Genomic DNA, 20,523 nt, shown 5'->3' on the forward strand with positions numbered 1-20,523 from the left:
AAAATATCAACCACTAAAGAATAAGAGGAAGATCTCCTCATGGACACTGGTCTCTGTTACAATACCTAGTGAGCTGCCTTCACAGACAGCATTGTTTGACATCAAAGCCGCATTAGTAAGCAGTCTAGATAGGCAGCTCAGTAGGTTTCGAAACACCGCGAACGCCGAAACTACCTACAGACCGAAACCAACACAAACACACCTGTCCGCGATACTTCCCTGTGTTTTATAGGAAGTTAAAGGCAGTTATGCAGAACTACAGGGCGTCAAGTAGTTGAAGATTACCTTTTGTGAGGGTTTATGATGTTTTTAGATGTATTCAAATATGTCAAGCTAGTCACGCTACATTAAACGAAGATTTAAGTCTCTATCCAAAGACTGACGCGTTTGGCGTCGTTTACCATCTCACACAGTAAATTACATTATTATTATTACCGTCCATATGTGACATGTTACATTTAACTACTTATTTATCTATTCAATGGTGGAATAAAACTTAAAAACTAACGTTATTCCAGCAACTCACCTTAGAGTAGAGTTCAGTCACAGACATGATCCCAAATAAAGCAGATCCCACCTAAACTAGTGACATCAGCACACGTAAGGTTAAATATTTCCGTTTGAGTATGGTGATATTCCCATCAAGTTTTATAATCCAGCTCTCTTGTGTCCTGTCACCACTCCATGTCGTCCTGTTGTGCTGGTTTGTACTTTTGAACTCCCTCTGACGGCTAATGTTAGCGCGTTAGCCGCGCCTGATCACGACAGGTGTCTGTCCCCATAATTGAAGTTGAGTTAGAAAAGCGCCTTTCATCCTCCGCATAAAAAAATTAATAAGTTAAAATAAGCGGTGACCTCGACTTATCACAGACTTCTAATGATGGCTAAAAGGTATCGGTTAAATGAGAAAAAAAATATGCAATTGTCAAAAATGCAGGAGTGAAGTTGGTGCCCTCCCTTCTTCCCGTCTCCACGGACTCGATCATGCTGTGACTGACATGACCGCAGTGGCTGAGGATCATGGATCAATGGCACTGTATCTACAGCGACACCCTCTGGCCAATTACAGAACTGCACTAAAAATTACATGTTGACGGAAATAAAAATGCTAGATTGTAAACGTCAAGAATGTGAGTATGGACTCAAAGTCTGTCTGCAATTAGAAACTATTACGAGATAATTTTGTTAATATGTACATTTTTATCTTTGTATAAGTGCCGTTTACATTTTAATTAGTTCTGAACACCAAATGAGGAGAAATGCAAAGCTGTAAATGAGATGTAAATATACTTATGTGTGAATGACAAATAAGGGTGTCCATAAAAATTAGAAAACTTACTGACACACAATTTTCTTGTCACATGACAACAAAATATCTTTCTTATTGATGGCTTTTTAATTAATATTTTAAAACAAACCAAAACCATAAACTAAGGCGCTTCCTATAATAAATCCAATATAAAAAATATATTTGTTTTTATCTACTTTTCTGTATTCTCTAACTTGTGTACCACAAGCTTACACTTAAAAATGTATTTGCAGGGAAGTTTGTTAGCTTATGAGTCTTATGATTAAGTTTGTGTTGGTTCTCATTTGTTAGTCACTTTGGATAAAAGCATGTGCTAATTAACATGTAAATTTAAATGTAGAATAGCTTCGATGCTTATTTGTGTTTTTTAAAGAAATAATAAACATATTAATAAAATTGAATTTCAAGACTTTTCTTTTCTCTGGATAGTTACACCACATATTGCATTTGCTTTTAAGTTTAAGTTTAAAAATGACAATGATATTTATTTATTTTTGTTTACTTTTTGAATGACTTTTTGAAAATTATTGTTATTTTACATACATTTTTGGCTTCAGCTAGACCTTGAAACATGTAGGCCCGGTTTCAGACAGGGCTTAGCCTAAACCAGGATTAAGCCTTAGTTCAATTAGGATATTTAAGTAGCTTTTATAAAAGTACACTAGAAAAAAACATTAGTGGTATGCATCTTGAGACATAACAATGGCACTGACATACTGTAAAAAATGTCAATACAAGTTGCTTTCAGTTAAAACAGATCGAACATGCATTTTAGTCTAGGACTAGCTTAAGCCATGTCTGTGAAACCAGGGGGGAGTGCTAAAATAGGCTGCTACTACTTAATATACAGTATAACATCTGAATACACCTCATTGCACCGAGTTAACACTGCTCTGAAACTGAGTGGGCCATTTCATTGTGATTACACATGTGAAGTTTAACTCTCTCTATATTTATATGTACCTTTCTAGATATATTTAAGAACAGAACCTGCCTAGGATAAACAGATAGTGTATGCTGTGTTTGCTTAGTGTCTGCATCATTAATCAAAGACACAAAGCTGAGCAACACTGCAGCCTCTCTATTCTTATCTGCAAGTTGCAGAGTGGACGCAAGCCATGTGTAAAGTACAGGGTGGAACATAAATTCAGTCTTCACATACTGAATAAGGAGATATAGAAAAAATTACCAAAAATTATTTTTTGAAAAAAAAAGTGTTTAGCTATGGTTATATATAAAAGGAATATCTAGAATGAAAGAGTATCTGTGCCTGACTTACCTTGACATAAAGCTCATGTTCACGCATCTTCTTCTCTTAAAAATTGTGCCAATATCCACAGATACAATGATCATTAGAGCTCTGAATTATTCAGATAGTGTATATTCCTCATGTCTTGCTTTAAAAGATTGTATAAACATACGTTGCAGAGTATTTTGTAAAGTTCGAAACTGGCTTGGGTAAAAGTTGAACCTGTCTGAGCAACCAAGTGAGAAAGAAGAAAAATAAAAGGAGACAAAAATGACATCAGACCAATTGCTCCACACCCATACCACTCCTAGGTAAGGTATGGGTGTTGACTAATTTCTTTACTATACACAATCTGTCGTGGAATCTGAAGTGTCAAAAGTTAACCGCCCTCTCTCTCACCTACTAATCATTTAGCCCAGCAGCTTATTGGTCTAAACACCTTGTTGCCACATCATTATGGAAATAATCTGCAGTATTAATTGTGTCATTTTTAAACCTCAGCCTTTTGACCTCTCTTGGTATTGTGTACCGTACATGTTTCATAGCAACTGTGGACAGTGTCTCATTGTTTTTAATTAGATGGTTGCTGTTAGAGGCGGTGTATAAGAAAGTCTTCTAGTTCAGTCTTCTAGTCTAATTCATTAATTTGCAAAATGAAGACACTCTTCACAATCTATTCATTGAAATGATTTGCTTTCTTGAAATAATAGACTTTTAAACATGCAAATGAAAACAAGCTAATCCAGTCAGACTTGTATTTATGTCTGAATACAAACTTTGACACGGGATAATGAATCTGATCACAGATCACACAAATGAGTAAAACACACAGCATAGTTTTTCAGAAATGAGCATGTAAGTTAGGAACTTCACTGAACGTTCCTTTTTTTAAAAATCTATTTTCTTTCTATACTGTTTTTAGAATATTTTATACTAATGTTACAGATGTTACTAATGTTGTGAGTTGGATTTATTCCAGCTGTCCACCAGAGCTGGAGCAGCCGCGCTCTCGTCTCCTGAAGGGATGAACTGCTGTCGTGCCGGATATGGGCCTTGAAAGGATGTCCTGAATCTTCTTATTGTACTGTTCCTGATACATTAGACCCTTCTGGAACTCGTGTTCTTTCTCAGCTTGTTCTGCTTCACGAATGTGCTGGCGGTGCAGCATCTGAGCCAGTAAATCAGCCCGATACTCCTGAGTGGCCTCCCTTAAACTGGACATATGTGAAACAAAATATTATTATTTTTTGTACGTTTTGGTATAGGTATAATTAAGTTGAACAACTTTGAAGGAGAGGAACCTACCGAGTTTTTTCTTCTTCATCCAGCAATTTGTTCTCTTGAATGATTCGGTCAAGCTCCTCTCTCTCTTTTAAAGTCTCAGCTTGTTTCTGCATGTTCTCGATCACTAAAGAGAATACAAAAAAAAAAAGAATAAGTTATTTTTCATTTTTATTATTACTTTCATGTATAATAATAAAATACATTTAAATTGATTTTTTTGTGATTTTTTAAAATATTTTTTGAAGAGTTTTATGCTCACCAAGGCTGCATTCATGTAATCAAAAATACAGTAAAAACAGTAATATTGTGAAATAACATTACAATTCAAAATAACTTTTATTTATTTGTTTACTTTTGTATTTTAAATTTCAGGATTTGATGCTGATTTCTTTTATTATTACTTGTAATATTGAAAACAGTTGTGCTACTTAATATTTTTGTGGAATGTGGATCATTTTCTTGATGGACAGAAAGTAAAAAAAAAAAAAAATATATATATATATATATATATATATATATATATATATATATATATATATATATATATATATATATTTGAAATAGAATTTTTTTGTAAAATTATAATAAATGTCTTTATTGTCACTTTTAATCAATTTAATGTGTCCTTGCTAAATACAAGTATTAATTTCTTACAAAAAAAATCTCACCGACTCCAAACTTTTGAATGGTATATATATATATAAAATGTTTTATTTTAATTTTGTTTTTCTTATATTTTAAATATGCGCTATATATATATATATATATATATATATATATATATATATATATATATATATATATATATATATAATGTTTTATTTTAATTTTTTAATTTTGTTTTTCTTATATTTTAAATATGCTGATTTTGAGTTTTTATTATTGTTATTTATTGTTATTGTTTTTTGTTTTTATTAATGTTGAAAACAGTTGCTTGATGCTTATATTTATATATTTACATATATATGTATATATATATATATATATATATATATATATATATATATATATATACACACATATATATATATATATATATATATATACAACGGATTATCACCAATTATGAATATAATTGGTGATAATCCGTTGTAACTGATTATCTATACATAATTCCCTTTTTGGTCAATTTATATTATGATTAGTCATAACGCGTTATGATTAATCATATATATATATATATATACATTTCACCCATAATTTGAGCGAATTCTCTGAGCCGTTACAATAGATAGGTAGATGAAATGCCTGATCTTAAAGCATTTTCCTTACACTTCTCCTGGATCTGCAACCGGCGAGTGTCCATGACATCCTTCATAAGTCTGTCTCTCGCTGTCTTTTCCAGACGCCACTGTGCCTCCCTGCGAGCCCAGGCCTGCTGGAGCTCTGATTCAAACAGTTGCTCCGTCTCAGCTTCTTGTCGTTTCTGCTCTTTGAGCTGCTCTGCTAGATACTCCCGGTACCTGTGCTGCTCCTCTTGGCGCTCCAGCTGTTCATGAAGAACATTTCATACATTTTGATTTTTGGATGAACTAACCCTTTAAGTGATGATCAGAACCTTTGTTGGCCACACTGTGAGCTGAAGTCTAACCTTTTTGAGGACCTCATCCTGCTTTTCATCTCTTTCTTCAGTCAGAAGCTGCTCCAGGATGCTCATATCCAGAGCCAGCTCCTCCTGGCGATCTCGAGCCAGGCGCTTCATCTTCAGCCGAAGTGAAAGGTCCAGCTGCTTACGTCGTTTCTCCTGGTCTTGGAGCTTCTGTCTGTGTTCTCTCTCTGCCTCCAGACGAAGCATCTCCCTCTGGTCTCTCTGAGGAATACAGCATTTACAAGAGTCAATGGCACAGCTTTTCTTGTACAAATGTTATGCCGGATTTTAAAATTCAATAAAATTTTGTCTAAATAAATGAAAAATAAAACACTAAAAACTAAAATCAATTATTTTTAATGCTGCAAGTCCATTTAGGAATCACATGATTATAATGTACAGTATGAAAAATGTATATTCGTATTGAGATTTGCTAAAGATTAAATTTTTTTTAAATAATTTTGTTTTTAAATATTAATTTAAAAAATAATAGATTAAGTGTATAATTAATACTCATTTCATATATTATTTACATTTTATTTATTTTTTTATTTAATAATACATTACAAAACTAAACCAACAAACCTAAAAAATTTTTAAAAACATTAATTTAAAGAATCTTTAAGTCAGCATTTAAGGGATAGTTCACCCAATAATCATTTACTCACTCTCAGGTTGTTCCAAACCTGCTATAATTTCTTTCTTCTGTTGAACATAAAAGAAGATATTTTGAAGAATGTGGGTAACTGAACAGTTTCTGGTCCCGATTGACTTTCATAGAATTTTTTTTTCCAAACTATGTAAGTAAATGGGGACCAGCAACTGCTTAGTTACCCACATTCTTCAAAATATTTTCTTTTATGTTCAAAAGAAGAGAGGGTGAGTAAATGATGACAGAATTTTCATTTATGGGTGAACTTTCCCTTTAAGGTCCTCTAAATGTAAATATAGAGGAAATCAGAATACACAATTAAATATTAAATATCAACAGATACGGATCAGTTAAAAAAATCTCTAATACTGACCTATAACCAATAACGTACAGACACATTGTGCATCCCTAATAATCATTCCAACTTGATTTGATTAATTAATTGAATTGAATGATCAGTACCAATAACCGGGCCTCCTCTTGCTTCAGTTGCTTGGCCCGGACTCTCTGCTGCTCAGCCGTTTCCATCTGTGTCTGCAGGAATGTCTTCTGCTGGAGGTTGTTCTCTCTCTGACGTTGAACCTCCTGGTTATGACGCTCCTCTTTAGCCAGCCTGTCGCTCTCCCACATCTGAGCGAACAATCTGTCTTCTTCTTCTTGCATCCGTCGCACTTCCTCCTTAGTACGGATCTGAGACTCACGCTCAGTGCAGACCTCATCCTGTCTGCGCTTCATCTGCACAGTACGCAGCTCCTCACTCTGCTCTCTAAAACAAAGGAAGATGGAAAATCTTGTAGCTTTGGATCAAAGTTCAAGATGGTCCAACTACTAATGATTTTGCCTTCTACCTGAAGAGCTGATCGAGTTTATCAGCAACAAGTCTCTGTCTCTCGCTCTCCCTTCTCTCCCGTAGAGTCGTGGCTCTTTCAAGCATTTTAGCCTGCCTCTCTAACACCGTCTCCTTTTTTGCCTCCATCTCCCTGAAGAGTTCCTGCTCTTCTGACTCCAGCAGTTCACGAAGCCTGTCAAAAAGAGCCACGCAAACAGTCATTACATTACAGTGAAAGACTATTTCTTAATAATTTATGAGGTTATTCCAATCAGACCTTTCCCTCTTCTCATCAATGCCCATCTGGTACTGCTCTCTTGCTTCCTCTAGATGTCTACTAATAGTGGCCGACACCATCCGGCGCTGCGTGTTCCTTTCCCATCTCATTCTCACATCACAGGAGCTGTGATCCTTGGTAAACTCCAGCACCTCATTCTGTGTCGCCTCCTGTTTTCTTCTCCTCAGAAACAGGCTGTCTATGTCTTTGGATAAATTATGTCTTGCTCTCTGAAATGAGTTGAATATATATGAGTTGAATATTTACACTAACAAAAATGTTCATAATATGTACATCAAATCTGCTGTCTTCCCAAAGAGAAATATACGGTCTACTAAACAAACAATCTCTAGCACAATTGAAAATGTTCTTCTATCGTTCATTAATGTGCCTCAAAATATTTTAAAAAACAGTAATATGAAACTAGAGTGAAGAGTTTGAAAACAAACTGTTAACAGTTGGCTTGATTAACTTAAGTTAGATGGACAGATAGGAGTGAGAAGATTTTCACTCATTTGAACTTTCCATCAATGTAAGTCTATGGGATTTTGATCCTTCGTGGAAAAAACAAACAAACATTGGATAAGTTCCCATTAATGTTAGAAAATTTGGTCTCATAATCATGATCATCATAAATAGTAGATTTCTCTCTCTATCTCTCTGTCTCTGTGTGTGTTGATTTTGTCAAGCCAGTATAACTAATAACTCACCACTGCCACGGAATGTGCAGGTCCAGTTATTTCCCGTGTCCTTCTTCGGTGTGCCGTCAACATGGTTTTTGTTTTTTACTCCACTTTCTCAGACTCTATGTAGTTTGAGAAATAACCCTCGACCTGTCTAGTTGTGTTTACGGAACTGAACCGATGTTGCCATAACAACGGCATGCGACATCAGCCTCCTTTCAACTTCAGTAATGTGATGATGATAATAATAATAATGATGCAAATTTCTCAACTTTAAATGATCCTAAAATACATTTAAATACTAAAATTAAATGCCCTATTACAAAAACTCAAATAATCTTATGACTGTGAAATTATTTGTCTTGAACACCATGACTTTTATTTTGTATAGTTTTCAAGCTTTGAAACGATACAAAAACGGTCCCCAAAATCGGACTTAATTTTATGACTTTTTATTGCTTGAACGAAAAAACAAACATTTTCACATCTAATCATAAACAATTTTCTCTTAAATAATACGAAAAAATAATCCAGCTAATACCAAACTGTTAACACTCGTTTTTAAAGTTACTGCTTAATTTAGGCGCTCCAAACTTTTACTTTGAAAATTCTCCTTTCCAAGCCCTTCCGGTGATGTCACGTCTCCAGAACGCGCCAAAGTTTGGACGGACGCTCTTGTGTCATTAATATGGACATTTCAGTGTAGACATTTTTAGCGTGTAAATATACCAAAAGAACAGATAAACAACCTGCTTCACATGGGACAACTTCAACACTGGTATACGTGACTCGTAAGGTATGTTTATATGACAAAGTATGATAAATTTTACAACGGACAGCCACTGATTTTCGAAGTTGACGTTTCACTGTTTACAATATGTTACCTAGCCATATTTAGCATATATGTCATCATTTTATTTACTCAAAACTAATATGTTCTGTATAAATGTTCTAGTCTTTTTAGCTTTTGTGCTTCTTTTTTTTCCAAGAACCGCTTATTACTGTATAGAGTTAAACTTAACTGGTTTGCTTTCACGAGTTCTCAGTGATGTCCTGACTTTTGTCCACAGATCAGATCATGTCTGTGCCTTTTGTTAAAGACTGGGATGTGGTACAAACCCTTGGAGAGGGGGCGTACGGCGAGTAAGTGACCAGTGTATTTTTTTATTAGTGCCATCCTGATCAGTTAAAGTTTTAAAATGTATTAATCTACTTCAATTTATTGTAGGGTGCGACTGCTTGTCAACAAGAAGACAGAAGAAGCTGTGGCGGTGAAAGTTGTGGACATGGCAAAGGCCAAGGATTGTATAGAGAATGTGAAGAAGGAGGTTTGCATATGCAAGATGCTCTCACACCCCAACATCGTACGTTTCTTTGGGCACAGGAGTGAGGGGACGACACAGTACATCTTCTTGGAGTACTGTAGTGGAGGAGAGCTTTTTGACCGAATCGGTGAGCTAAACTTAGATTTAGACACATTCATTGGAGTTTTTTTTCTTTTTCTCTTTTGGAATAGTTTCTTTGTAGATTCGGCGGGGTCTGAATGTTTGTGACAAGTGAATGTTGAAGATTCCTCTCAAAATGTCATTTGACTCTCATTGCAACAGAACCAGATGTTGGGATGCCAGAAAAGGAGGCACACAGGTTTTTTCAGCAGTTAATAGCTGGTGTGGTAAGTTTTTGATTATTTTAAAACTTTTTCTTTGACTGAGGTTTGTTTTGTGAACAGTTTTCACTCTATAGCCGCCTTTGTAGTGAAACTAGATCTCTCTAACTTACAGGAATATCTTCACAGCATTGGGATTACACACCGTGACATAAAACCAGAGAATATTCTTCTTGATGATAAAGGTACATCTAAATGGTCTTGTTAAATCTTATAAAACAGATTCTAGCAATACAATGTTCCAGTCAGTCTAATATGTGACCATGGACCATAAAACCAGTCATAAGGGTCAATTTTTTTGAAATTGAGATTTATACATAATCTGAAAGCTGAATAAATAAGCTTTCCACTGATGTATGGTTTGTTAGGATAGGACAATATTTGAACATTTGAAGATACAACTATTTGATCATCGGGAATCTGAAGGTGCCAAAAAATCTAAATATTGAGAAAATCACCTTTAAAGTTGTCCAAATGAAGTCCTTAGCAATGCATATCCACTCACAAAAATAAATTTTTGATATACAGTACAGTCCAAAAGTTTGGAACTACTAAGATTTTTAATGTTTTTAAAAGAAGTTTCGTCTGCTCACCAAGGCTACATTTATTTAATTAAAAATACTGTAAAAAACAGTAATATTGTGAAATATTATTACAATTTAAAATAACTGTTTTCTATTTGAATATATTTCACAAAGTAATTTATTCCTGTGATGCAAAGCTGAATTTTCAGCATCATTACTCCAGTCTTCAGTGTCACATGATCCTTCAGAAATCATTCTAATATGCTGATCTGCTGCTCAAGAAACATTTAATGTGTACAATTGTACAAAATATTTGTGTACAATATTTTTTTCAGGATTATTTGATTAATAGAAAGTTCAAAAGAACAGTGTTTATCTGAAATCTAATCTTTTGTAACATTATAAATGTCTTTACTGCCACTTTTCATTGATTTAATGCATCCTTGCTGAATAAAATTATTCATTTCTTTAATTTCTTTTCAAAAAAATAAAAATAAAAATTCTTACTGACCCCAAACTTTTGAACGGTAGTGTATAATGCTACAGAAGCTTTGTATTTCAGATAAATGCTGTTCTTTTGAACTTTCTATTCATCAAGGAATCCTGAAAAAAAAGTACACAACTGTTTTCAACATTGAAAATAATCAGAAATGTTTATTGAGCAGCAGATCAGCATATTAGAATGATTTCTGAAGGATCATGTGACACTGAAGACTGGAGTAATGATGCAGAAAATTCAGCTTTGCATCACAGGAATAAATTACTTTGTCAAATATATTTAAATAGTACACAGTTATTTTAAATTGTAATAATATTTCACAATATTACTGTTTTTTACTGTATTTTTAATTAAATAAATGTAGCCTTGGTGAGCAGACGAAACTTCTTTTAAAAACATTAAAAATCTTAGTGGTTCCAAACTTTTGGACTGTACTGTATTTACGGTAGGAAATTTACAAAATATCTTCATGGAACATGATCTTTACTTAATATCCTAATGATTTTTGGCATAAAAGAAAAATCGATAATTTTGACCCATGCAATGTATTGTTGGCTATTGCTACAAATATACCAGTGTGATAACTGGTTTTGTGGTCCAGGGTCACATATATACACAACAGTGACAAAAGTGTAAGGGCACCCATAAAATAGCATAAAAGAATATATCTTTTAGTGCATGGATTTTCAAACTGCAAGGGAGTGCTAAGGGGTCTTTGGAAAATAGTGAAAAAATTGGGAGGAAAGTAACAATAAATATCTAAACATACAATACTGTAGTAAGTAGAGGCGGCAAGGTGGTTCAGTGGGTAGCACTGTCAGCTCACAACAAGAAGGTCCCTGGTCCGAGCCCCAGGAGTCCTTTCTGTGTGGAGTTTGCATGTTCTCACAGTTTCCTCTGGGTGCTCTGGTTTCCCCCACACAGTCCAAAGACATGCAGGTTAGGTTTATTGGATATGTAAAATTGGCTGTAGGAGCATGTGTGAGTGTGTGTTAGGAAGGCCATCTGAAGTAAAACCTGTGCCAAATCCAATGTATGTGTGCATAATTCCAAAGAAGTCGATCCTGCAAATGAGTGGGATTAACGTCAGGAAAATATATTAAATTGTATTAAAATATTAAATATTGTCTCTCAGATAATCTGAAGATCTCTGATTTTGGACTGGCTACCATGTTCCGTCACCGTGGTCGAGAGCGGGCGCTGAATCGTTTGTGTGGCACTCTACCCTATGTTGCCCCCGAGCTCATGTCACGCTCGGCGTTCCACGCTCAACCTGCGGACACTTGGGCTTGTGGTATTGTGCTCACTGCAATGTTAGCTGGAGGTAGGACAACAGTATTCTGTGTGTCGTTCAGAAACAGCATGTTAATGTCAAGATTTTAACATGTACTGTATTTTTCCTTAGAGTTACCATGGGACCAGCCGAGTGAAAACTGTCAGGAATATTTAGATTGGCTGGAGAAGAAGATCTACCTCACACCATGGAAGAAAATTGATGCTGTGCCCTTGAGTAAACATTTTAGAATATTTATTTAATCCAGTATATTTAATTTAAACCAGAATATCATAGAACTGTGGGCTCTTTTGACTTGGGCCAGAAAGCAACCTCTCAGAACGCCCTAACAACCTCATAGAAACATCTTAAAAACTACTCAGTACTCCTTTGATGCTATAGTTTGTCTTTTATTTTCTTTGTCAGGTCTGCTATCCAAGATATTACTGCATAATCCAGAGGACAGGTTCACCATTCCTGAAATTAAGAAACATCGTTGGTTTAGCAGAAGTTTCAAATCAGGTACTGCTATCAAACATCAGCTCAATAACTCTGTGAGTCTTTCAAGAATTTTTGACATTCTTTTGGATCTGAATTTTTGACCACAGCAGTAAAACGTCAGAGTGACACACCGGTAACCAAGATGCATCGGGCTGACTCAGAACTCTCACAACTGAGACGAAAAAACAGGTCAGTACAACAAATTAATGTAAATTGCAGAGAAACTGTTCACTAGTATATGCTATATTACATCTAAGGTGCACATCCATTACTACTTATGTGTTTCCTCAGTGATGACAGAGCACAGATCTCCAGCTCTCAGCCTGAGCCGCAGGGATTGTGGGAGCAGAAGGAGGTTACAGTGCATACAGATGTCAGTGTCAGCTTTTCACAGCCTACCTGTCCTGACCACATGTTGCTGGGCAGCCAACTGCTTGGCACACCGGGTGCCAGCCAGGTAACCTATTCTATAAAATTAATAAAAAAATGATAGCATGCTGTAGGGCTGCCCCCTAATAGTCGACTAACCGTTAGTCAATGAGAAGAGGCTTAGTCGACCAAAATTTTATTAGTCGCAGGAAAAAAGTGAAAGCTGAATAATAGTGCGCTTACTATAGGACAGCTAACATGGAGCCACTGGTGTGACTACTTGCACTTAATAATACCGTCATTTTTGGTCATACAGATAAGAGTAATACATCTTTTGAATCAGTGAAGGGTCTACTTTTATTTGCATTTTACAATTTTTTTTTTAATCCATTTATTTATTTAATAAATAGATCTCATGCTCATTTGTTTTTAATTCACATGCACTTTGCACTTTTTTGCACCATGCAATTTATAAAATTTCTATGTATTTCTAGACCTCTTCAGTCTTCATTGGACTTAGTGTGCGGTCAGCTACATTTTCTGTTTTTCTGTATTTTCTTGGCTCTATGTACCTGAAGGAAAAGGAACTTTTTGTCAATTTAGAGCGCAACAATTTCCTCTTATGTTTTATTTAATATATACTAATTACAATTACAATTTTTTTTTTTTTTTTCTTTCTTTCAGAACCCATGGCAGCGGTTGGTGAGAAGGATGACCAGGTTCTTTACTACGGTAAAGGCAGAGCCGTCTTGCATTGCTCTCCGTGATGCCTGCATTGCTATGGGTCACACATGGAAACAGAGCTGCACCAATCAGGTAACCAGATAAAACAATCAGTTGTTACATTAAAGTATTTTTTTGCACTAAATCTTGAACCATATAATGTATTAATCTTCTTGTTTTTGTCCCTTTTTCTCTCTTTCTATTCATAGGCGACGGTGTCCACAATGGATCGCCGCAATAATAAACTGATCTTCATAGTGCACTTCCTGGAAATGGAGGAACGCATTTTAGTAGATTTCCGGCTGTCAAAGGTAAGCAAAATCAGTGTATTACTTTTATGCAATAATTTATGTCTGTAATGCATGTACTTCTCTATGATGATTCTAAATTAACTGCTTTGTCAACACAACTAAAACTATCAAGAATCTTTGAATAAAGAATAATTATTATTATAATTATTATTAATATATTTTTAATAATATTATTGTTTAAAATGGTTCAGTTCTGTCTTCTCAAAACTGTTCTTTTGTATTCTAGGGGGACGGTTTGGAATTCAAGAGAATATTCCTGAAACTGAAACTGAAGCTGTCTGACATTATTAGTAACCAAAAGGTTTTGCCTTTGAATTGATGTGTGTCTACATTTTAACATGCAAAGTCTGCATTCACATATGCGTACACACACACACACTAAGTTGTTTTATGATGGTGGAACATGTTTGGATTTGTATATTTGTAGTTGTATATGTCTGTTTCTCTGATCAGTGAGGAGAAACTGTCAAGTTTAGTTCATCTGTTCATTTGTGTTCTGTTATTGTGAAGAAGAGGGTTTGTTTTCTGCTCCTTAAAAAGATGCAAGTAAAATTGAACGTGAAAACAAAATTTAAAATAAATCTGTCCTTAATAATGCTGTTTGGATTTGACAGCCTTATTTAAATTAGAAGAGGAAAGAATGTAAAGAAAGAATCTAATTAATTCCAGTCATGTTCAGCCTTCATTTTATTAAACGCTGAGTTCAGAAATTAGTGCATTTTGCTTACAAAGACAATTCATTCAAAAATATCAAATAGTCATTTACCTAAATGATTGGTTTACCTCAAACCATGTGATTGCAGTTAAAATCAGTTGAGTTCATTGATGAATGCAAAATCTGTGTACTGGTGTAGGATTGCTGAAAATGTGTTTTGTATTATCTTCAGAAGCAAGTGGTAAATGTAGAAAAAAAAATATAACAATCCTACTGTTAATATCTTTTTTTAGATATTATCTAAATGGGAGACACTTGCTCGTAAACTTTTAAGTTGATCTTATAAAATTACATTCTACCCATTTCCCCCCCCCCTCTTTCTTAGTTTATTTTTATTGATGATAAGAATGTGTTCCTGATTCCCCCAGTAGTAAATTTATGGTAACAAACATGGTTATGATCAACCTTGTTTTTAGCTTGAGGCCATGACAGTAATAGTTACGTTGACTGGCTCCTCGCCAGGGGGAAGGTTTGTAGGTGTTGCGGTTGGCCTTGGCAGTGCCATTGATGCCGCTGTAAGAGAAAGTTTTTATTATTATTATTATTATTATTATTATTATTATTATTATTGCAGTAAACAAAATAGGTTCTTATTGTTTTGGTATGAGTTGGAAGTGTCAATGGCATGAAGTACCTGGACTAACTGATGAACTTGGCTGTCCTTCACCATTCTCCCCTTCTGCTGTTCCAGGAACCTCATCTTCAGGGAAGTTAATGTTCTCTCTAGACTGGCTATTCTGCCTGAAAAACACAAAATAGTAAAGTAAATAAATAGTAAAGAGCAATCAAATAACTGTAAAATATCAATTATTAAAACATACCTTCCAAATATCAAGTCATGAAGCCCTGTAAAGTGTTAAAAATGGTATTAGCATACAGCCATGCTAGTGTTAACTATAAAAAAATTGGATTTCTTTAAACATTACGGATGTGTAACTCACGTGGGTTATTGTTGCGGTTCCGTACCACATACATGAAGAGCAGTACAGTGATTATTGTGGCTATGATCATGCCCCCGATGGCTGCCCCAATCACAGCTGGGTAGGCATTGAATGGAGGGTCGGCTGGAAGACAGCATACCTATATCAGCTTCACAATATCAGTGTCACAACTGCATAGTGTACCATGTAAATCGGACATTTAATCAGAGTTTATAAGAGCTCTTACTCTATAATATCGATTGTAATGTATGTTACTGGTTTTGGGGAACAAGCTTAAACATTCACTTGGGTTAACTAGTTGTTTTATTAGCATATATGATCATACGCTTTTTTTTTTTTAGAGGTAAGTTATCAGATAGAATGAGATGAGTAGACAGTAATGTCAGGAAAGGTCAAAGGGTAAGTTAACAGGCAGGTCGTGTAAGAGGAAAGGGATAGAAGGATGCAGATGTGTGGGTATGGAAGTGGTCAAGTGTGCATTTCACCTGAATGGACAACAAAACAAAAAACAACAGCATTAGATATTCAGTGAGTGATAACTAAAAAAAAAAATTCCAACAGCAAAACACTCTAATCTTTAACATTTGTTAACAGCATCAAATTATATTCTGCTTTTCTAGGGTATTTTGATGTAAATCATGTTTATATGTGCATTGATCATCAGATTTTCAATGTACCTTGTAAGTGTTCTCACCTGGGCTCTTTATCTCCGAAGGGTTTCCAATGGTGCGATGGTTGATGGCAGTAATGCGAAATGCATAGGATCCTAAGGGATCCAGATTGCTGATTTGGAAGCTTCGGGAATCAGGCTCCAGATCTACCAATTTCTGCCAGGGAAGACCACCGTTTCTTTTCTTCACAGGTTCAGGGAGCCTCTGGCGTTCTATAAAGAACCCGGTGAGGTCACCATCAGTCTGGAGCTGCCACTCTAGGTCAACATCTGTCCGTTGACGACTGTTGTAAATGATCCTACTGATGCTTATATTTGGTGGCATTGGATACCCTGAATAGGATGATTTAGAAAGTTATTCATTTATGTATAACATGCAATTAATGAGCTACCTCAGTTGAGATAGATACAGTAGTATCCATCCATGTGCATATGTAGTGTACCAGTGTATTGTAAGTACTGAATATCAAGTATAATGTCAGTACAATACTTAAAGGCTTGCTTACTCTTGACCATCAGCATAATGGGAATCTCTGCCCCTCCAACAGCATTAGTAGCTGAACACCAGTACTGGCCACTGTCTGTCTCGCTGTCCGTTTCCCGCACGGTCAAGTTGGTCCAGGCAGCGGCCCGCTCCAGGACATACTTCTTAGGAATCTCATTCACATGCTGTTTCAGGTTGTTGTACCATGTGATCTCTGTGACAGGGTAGTTTCTACTCAAGATACAGGTGAGTTGGACATCACTACCCTCATAGACAGACATCACACTGCGCTGGGTCACTAGGACTGGTGCCTCTGAAGACAATAAGAAAGGAGACAGTTTTAAATGGATTATTTTACTGTTTTAAATGAGTGCTGAAAAATTAGTGACTTTTTCTCACCCAGCTTTAAAGCACACTGTTTTGTCTCCTTTGTCAAAGGATGTTTTGCATGGCATATAAAGGCCTTGCCACTGTAGGTAGCGCTTGACCGCAGAACCAGGATGTTGGCATTCTCCTCAGACGTGCCTTGCATGTCCCCTGAGCTGGATGCCCACCACACCAGGGCTCGAGGGAACCCACCTTCCCAGGAGCAGGACAGCATTAGGTACTCATTATTTCGAGTTGCATATGCAGAACACTTTGGCTCCCCGGAGGGCATCCCTGGGATCAAGAGCATGTACAAATTATTTACTGACGTGATCTCAACGTGGACTAGGTGCTCTTAGTTTTACACTTACAAGTTCTGGCACTGCAGCTCTTGATTTCATTTGATGCGATGTGTGAGCCTTGACAGATGAACACAGTGTTGTTTGCAGTCTCTTCACCTTTCTGAATCTTGGTGAGGTTTGTGAATCCCTCGCTCTCTTGTCCAAACACATACGGGGTCCATCTCAAACTGGCTGCAGGGATACCACCCTCCCAGGTACAGCGGAGGGCTAGGTCAGTGTAATTGCTTACTGGTAGGATCGAGCATGTTGGAGCGCCATCTGGAGGATCTGTGGGAACAAAACCATTGTGTAACACAGGGCAGTGAAATGGATCCAGGGTAATTTGGGCCAATTTTGGAAACTGATAGAGGCAGAGAAGCACTCCTGAATTTGAGCCGAATGAAGAGGTCGGATTAGGTGTCTTATTTATCTAAACAGAAGTAAGAGGTAGTCGACTTCTAGAAAGTTCAAGCGTAATGAAATATTGGATTGGCATCTGGTAAAAAAACATCACCCATTAGGTTTTGCCTTTACCATTCCTGTTTCAACTGAGCCAGACTTTAAGACATATCATGAGAAGGTGTGGCTGTGTTAGTATACAGTATTGATGGGGTTGTTAGCGCCATTCTTGGTCAGTCAAGAATAGATGTACATTCAAGGCATGAAGGGGGGATTGAGGTGTTATGACAAAACAAGGCCTTTTGGCCTTTCTCGACTTGTCATAGCACAGAAACAATCACACCTGCTGTATACCTTCAGAACTGTCCTTCACCTCCTCCAGATGCAGGTCCACAATCGGCCACTCTGGAATCCTGACACCTTTGTTTACATAACTGTCTGTATGTTCATGTGAGCATGTTTGTGTAAAGGAAAAGATGTAAGAGGAAGCAAAGGCAAGAAATTTCAGAAGCAATCTTGAAGAAGCTGTAGAACTCTATCAGGACAGATTGAAGAAACAGCAAAGATGGCCACTAGAATCCAGGCACGGGTTTGTGGGAGCACTCACAGTAGACGGTGAGGGTGATGGTTTTCCTGGAGCGGGTGTTGAGGTAAGTGTTCTGAGCCAGGCATGCGTAGTGGCCCGTGTGCATGCGTAGGACCTTGGTGATGGTGAACTGTGGACCTGTGTACACCTGGGAGTTGTTGTAGAACCAGACGTACTGACTCGGGGGATTAGAAGAAGCTTGACACAGGAGGGAAACCGTCTCTTTTTCCAGGGCGGAATAACCCCGCTCTGTCACTGAGTAAGGAGTGACATCGATCTGAGGCTGGTCTGGACCGACTGGAAAAGAAACAGAGATGCAGATTCTCTTTAAATTTCTTTTCATATCAAATTTTAAGATGCACCAAAGAGTACTTGGGAGTCTCTTACAAATTATGTCAAGCCAGATTCGGTCACTGCGCTGCTGGTTGACTAGGTTGCTGGCAAGGCACCTGTACCATCCAGTGTGATTGCGGTTGACATCAGTGACATTGAATCGGTTGTCATCATAGATCTCGGCCATGATGGTGAGCTGGCTTTCCCGGCTCTCCTGTTCCCATATGTAATTAATAGGACCCGTGCCATTCTCCAGGCCACACCGCATGGTCACTGAAGTGCCCTCCACTGGCGAAGAGTCGCTCATCACAATGTAAGGTTTGGTAACTGGCACTGTTAAAGTCATTACAAAATGGAACTTCATTACTGATAGACCAAGAAAGAGTGGTTGTAATAATATTATTGGCACAAACTAAACAATAAAAAAGTCAATATTATTTCAGTTTAACACTTTTTTGTTTTTCTATTGGAAATTACCTTTACATTTAGTAGATGGTAACAAACAATTCTTGCTAATTGCCAAAGTTATACTTAACTGGCTTAATCACTAGTTAGTCACAAGACTTCTTTAGTCAAAATTCCTTGATGTAAACAATACAACAACAATAGTTTTGATGTATACTCTAGTTAAGACCTTTGGGCATACCAGTAACATACAGTATGATGGTAATTTAGGATTTCTGCACCAATCTAACTGAACCTTGAACATGTTCAGCCATTGTTCAGCCAGTGCTTAGACAACCTCTGATTACCACTGACCTAGAACATGCAGAAATACATAGTAGTAATACAGCTTGGCTCCCTCTGGGGTATCATACAGTGCCTGGCAGGTATACACTCCTTCTGCAGCCAGAAGAAGCTTCTCAATGGACAGAGAGGCGCTGTTGCTGATTACTGTCAGATCACCCAAGTCATTGGCTAATTTCTGTATTTTGGGACCCTTCCCAAAGTTGTACACCACAGCACGGATGGTGTCTGTGCCCGGTTGGGTGAAACCCCAGATGTAGACATCAGGCAAGGTGGGGCCGCACTCCAAGATCACTCCACGTCCCACCACTCCATTAGTCTTAGTCTCATGGTATACCACCTGCCCCGGGTCCAAGATCTCTACGCCTGGAGGAACAGCACACAATATTGTTTAATAATTTAAGAAAATAATAATAATAAAGGTGGCAGTGATCCAAGATATTATTAGCATTGATTTAGTTATATATATGAGTCTGAACAAGAAAACAAATACTTCTAATCAAATGGAGCAGCTAACAAATGTATGATTGAAAGTATTAGCACTCAGTAGAATATTAAAAAATACTGAAAATGGATTTTGAATTTCTTACCTTGGATGAGGGGTAGAAATAAAACAGTCAGACAGATATAAGGCACCCCTAAAACTCTTTGGACCATGGTGCCATGATCTCGTGTCAAATGCCTTGACCAATATGTAAAAAGGCACAACAGCTGTCTCCAAAAAAGAAGAAAAAAGATAAAAATATCCAATAAATATGATGTGACCGATCCAAGCTTATGTTTACAGTCGAAGTCCACAGGCTCAATGAGAGAAAGAGGCAACCGAGTCTCTCTAAACTGATTTGGCTTGAATAATTCACAGACCTTCCCCTCCATGTACAAGAATACAGAAGACTGGAGTAGAAAGGTTTAGGATGACACAATGATAGCTGTGTCTCATCTATTATTGAGGGTGGCGGGATGGATGGCCGTTCTTACATTCCATCACCCACAGTGAGAAAGAAAAAACCTCTGATATATGCAGAGTTCCATCACAAAGATTTATTCTCTTATATATATATATATATATATATATAAAAAACAAACAAACAAACAAAAAAAACAATTGCTTATATTAAATAACAGTGCTTTAATAATGGCCTGGCAGCATTAAAGGTGCCCTCGAATGAAAAATTGAATTTATCTTGGCATTGTTAAATAACAA

General features: G+C 36.6%; 4 protein-coding genes across 7 annotated transcripts in view; 1 reads left to right on the plus strand and 3 right to left on the minus strand.

Moving 5' to 3' along the window:
- myo5b (myosin VB) overlaps positions 1-3,098 on the minus strand; it is a 64,094-nt gene extending 60,996 nt beyond the window's left edge. Inside the window, exon 1 of one of the 3 annotated variants that reach the window (XM_048167429.1) lies at positions 2,589-3,098. In XM_048167429.1, coding sequence (XP_048023386.1) covers positions 2,589-2,615 — 27 coding nt within the window. In that variant the 5' untranslated portion in view covers positions 2,616-3,098. Of the gene's footprint in view, positions 1-526; positions 1,015-2,588 lie in introns of those variants that run through there. The other 2 variants (XM_048167428.1, XM_048167430.1) reach the window with 2 other exon arrangements.
- A 201-nt stretch (positions 3,099-3,299) lies between these two features.
- cfap53 (cilia and flagella associated protein 53) lies at positions 3,300-8,067 on the minus strand. Its single transcript, XM_048167473.1, has 8 exons — positions 7,899-8,067; positions 7,189-7,418; positions 6,931-7,104; positions 6,545-6,848; positions 5,434-5,652; positions 5,115-5,331; positions 3,864-3,966; positions 3,300-3,772 (listed from the first exon to the last, which is right to left on the minus strand). Exons 1-8 carry the CDS (start codon positions 7,959-7,961, stop codon positions 3,529-3,531), a joined length of 1,554 nt encoding a protein of 517 aa, XP_048023430.1. The 5' UTR covers positions 7,962-8,067; the 3' UTR covers positions 3,300-3,528.
- A 420-nt stretch (positions 8,068-8,487) lies between these two features.
- Positions 8,488-14,333, plus strand: chek1 (checkpoint kinase 1). Of its 2 annotated transcripts, none has more exons than XM_048167480.1 (13): positions 8,488-8,667; positions 8,942-9,014; positions 9,100-9,323; positions 9,479-9,543; positions 9,653-9,722; positions 11,696-11,884; positions 11,966-12,070; positions 12,260-12,355; positions 12,445-12,523; positions 12,626-12,791; positions 13,388-13,519; positions 13,636-13,737; positions 13,964-14,333. In XM_048167480.1, exons 2-13 carry the CDS (start codon positions 8,950-8,952, stop codon positions 14,054-14,056), a joined length of 1,386 nt encoding a protein of 461 aa, XP_048023437.1. In that variant the 5' UTR covers positions 8,488-8,667; positions 8,942-8,949; the 3' UTR covers positions 14,057-14,333. The 2 variants fall into 2 exon arrangements, with proteins under 2 accessions (XP_048023437.1, XP_048023436.1); XM_048167479.1 differs by having other exon boundaries at positions 8,490-8,667; positions 12,442-12,523.
- Positions 14,334-14,555: 222 nt separating this feature from the next.
- Positions 14,556-20,184, minus strand: LOC125253519 (V-set and immunoglobulin domain-containing protein 10-like 2). Its single transcript, XM_048167526.1, has 12 exons — positions 19,910-20,184; positions 19,332-19,685; positions 18,627-18,905; positions 18,261-18,536; positions 17,285-17,542; positions 16,947-17,207; positions 16,570-16,860; positions 16,088-16,396; positions 15,394-15,516; positions 15,274-15,298; positions 15,087-15,193; positions 14,556-14,965 (listed from the first exon to the last, which is right to left on the minus strand). The coding sequence occupies exons 1-12, from the start codon at positions 19,974-19,976 to the stop codon at positions 14,865-14,867; spliced, it is 2,451 nt and encodes an 816-aa protein (XP_048023483.1). The 5' UTR covers positions 19,977-20,184; the 3' UTR covers positions 14,556-14,864.
- Between the last annotated feature and the right edge of the window lie 339 nt (positions 20,185-20,523).

Source organism: Megalobrama amblycephala, linkage group LG18, assembly GCF_018812025.1.
Source record: "Megalobrama amblycephala isolate DHTTF-2021 linkage group LG18, ASM1881202v1, whole genome shotgun sequence".
NCBI lineage: Eukaryota > Metazoa > Chordata > Actinopteri > Cypriniformes > Xenocyprididae > Megalobrama > Megalobrama amblycephala.

Coding starts and splice junctions, on each gene's coding strand:
- cfap53 (XM_048167473.1), bottom strand. CDS start 7,961: ATGTTGACGGCACACCGAAGAAGGACACGGGAAATAACTGGACCTGCA. Junction 7,105..7,188: donor ATTGATGAGAAGAGGGAAAG/GTCTGATTGGAA, acceptor TCTTTTTGACAG/GCTTCGTGAACTGCTGGAGT. Junction 6,849..6,930: donor AAACTCGATCAGCTCTTCAG/GTAGAAGGCAAA, acceptor CCTTTGTTTTAG/AGAGCAGAGTGAGGAGCTGC.
- chek1 (XM_048167479.1), top strand. CDS start 8,950: ATGTCTGTGCCTTTTGTTAAAGACTGGGATGTGGTACAAACCCTTGGA. Junction 12,071..12,259: donor AATTGATGCTGTGCCCTTGA/GTAAACATTTTA, acceptor TTTCTTTGTCAG/GTCTGCTATCCAAGATATTA. Junction 12,356..12,441: donor TAGCAGAAGTTTCAAATCAG/GTACTGCTATCA, acceptor TTTTGACCACAG/CAGTAAAACGTCAGAGTGAC.
- LOC125253519 (XM_048167526.1), bottom strand. CDS start 19,976: ATGGTCCAAAGAGTTTTAGGGGTGCCTTATATCTGTCTGACTGTTTTA. Junction 18,537..18,626: donor AATCTGGCTTGACATAATTT/GTAAGAGACTCC, acceptor TTTCTTTTCCAG/TCGGTCCAGACCAGCCTCAG. Junction 14,966..15,086: donor AAGTTCATCAGTTAGTCCAG/GTACTTCATGCC, acceptor TTTCTCTTACAG/CGGCATCAATGGCACTGCCA.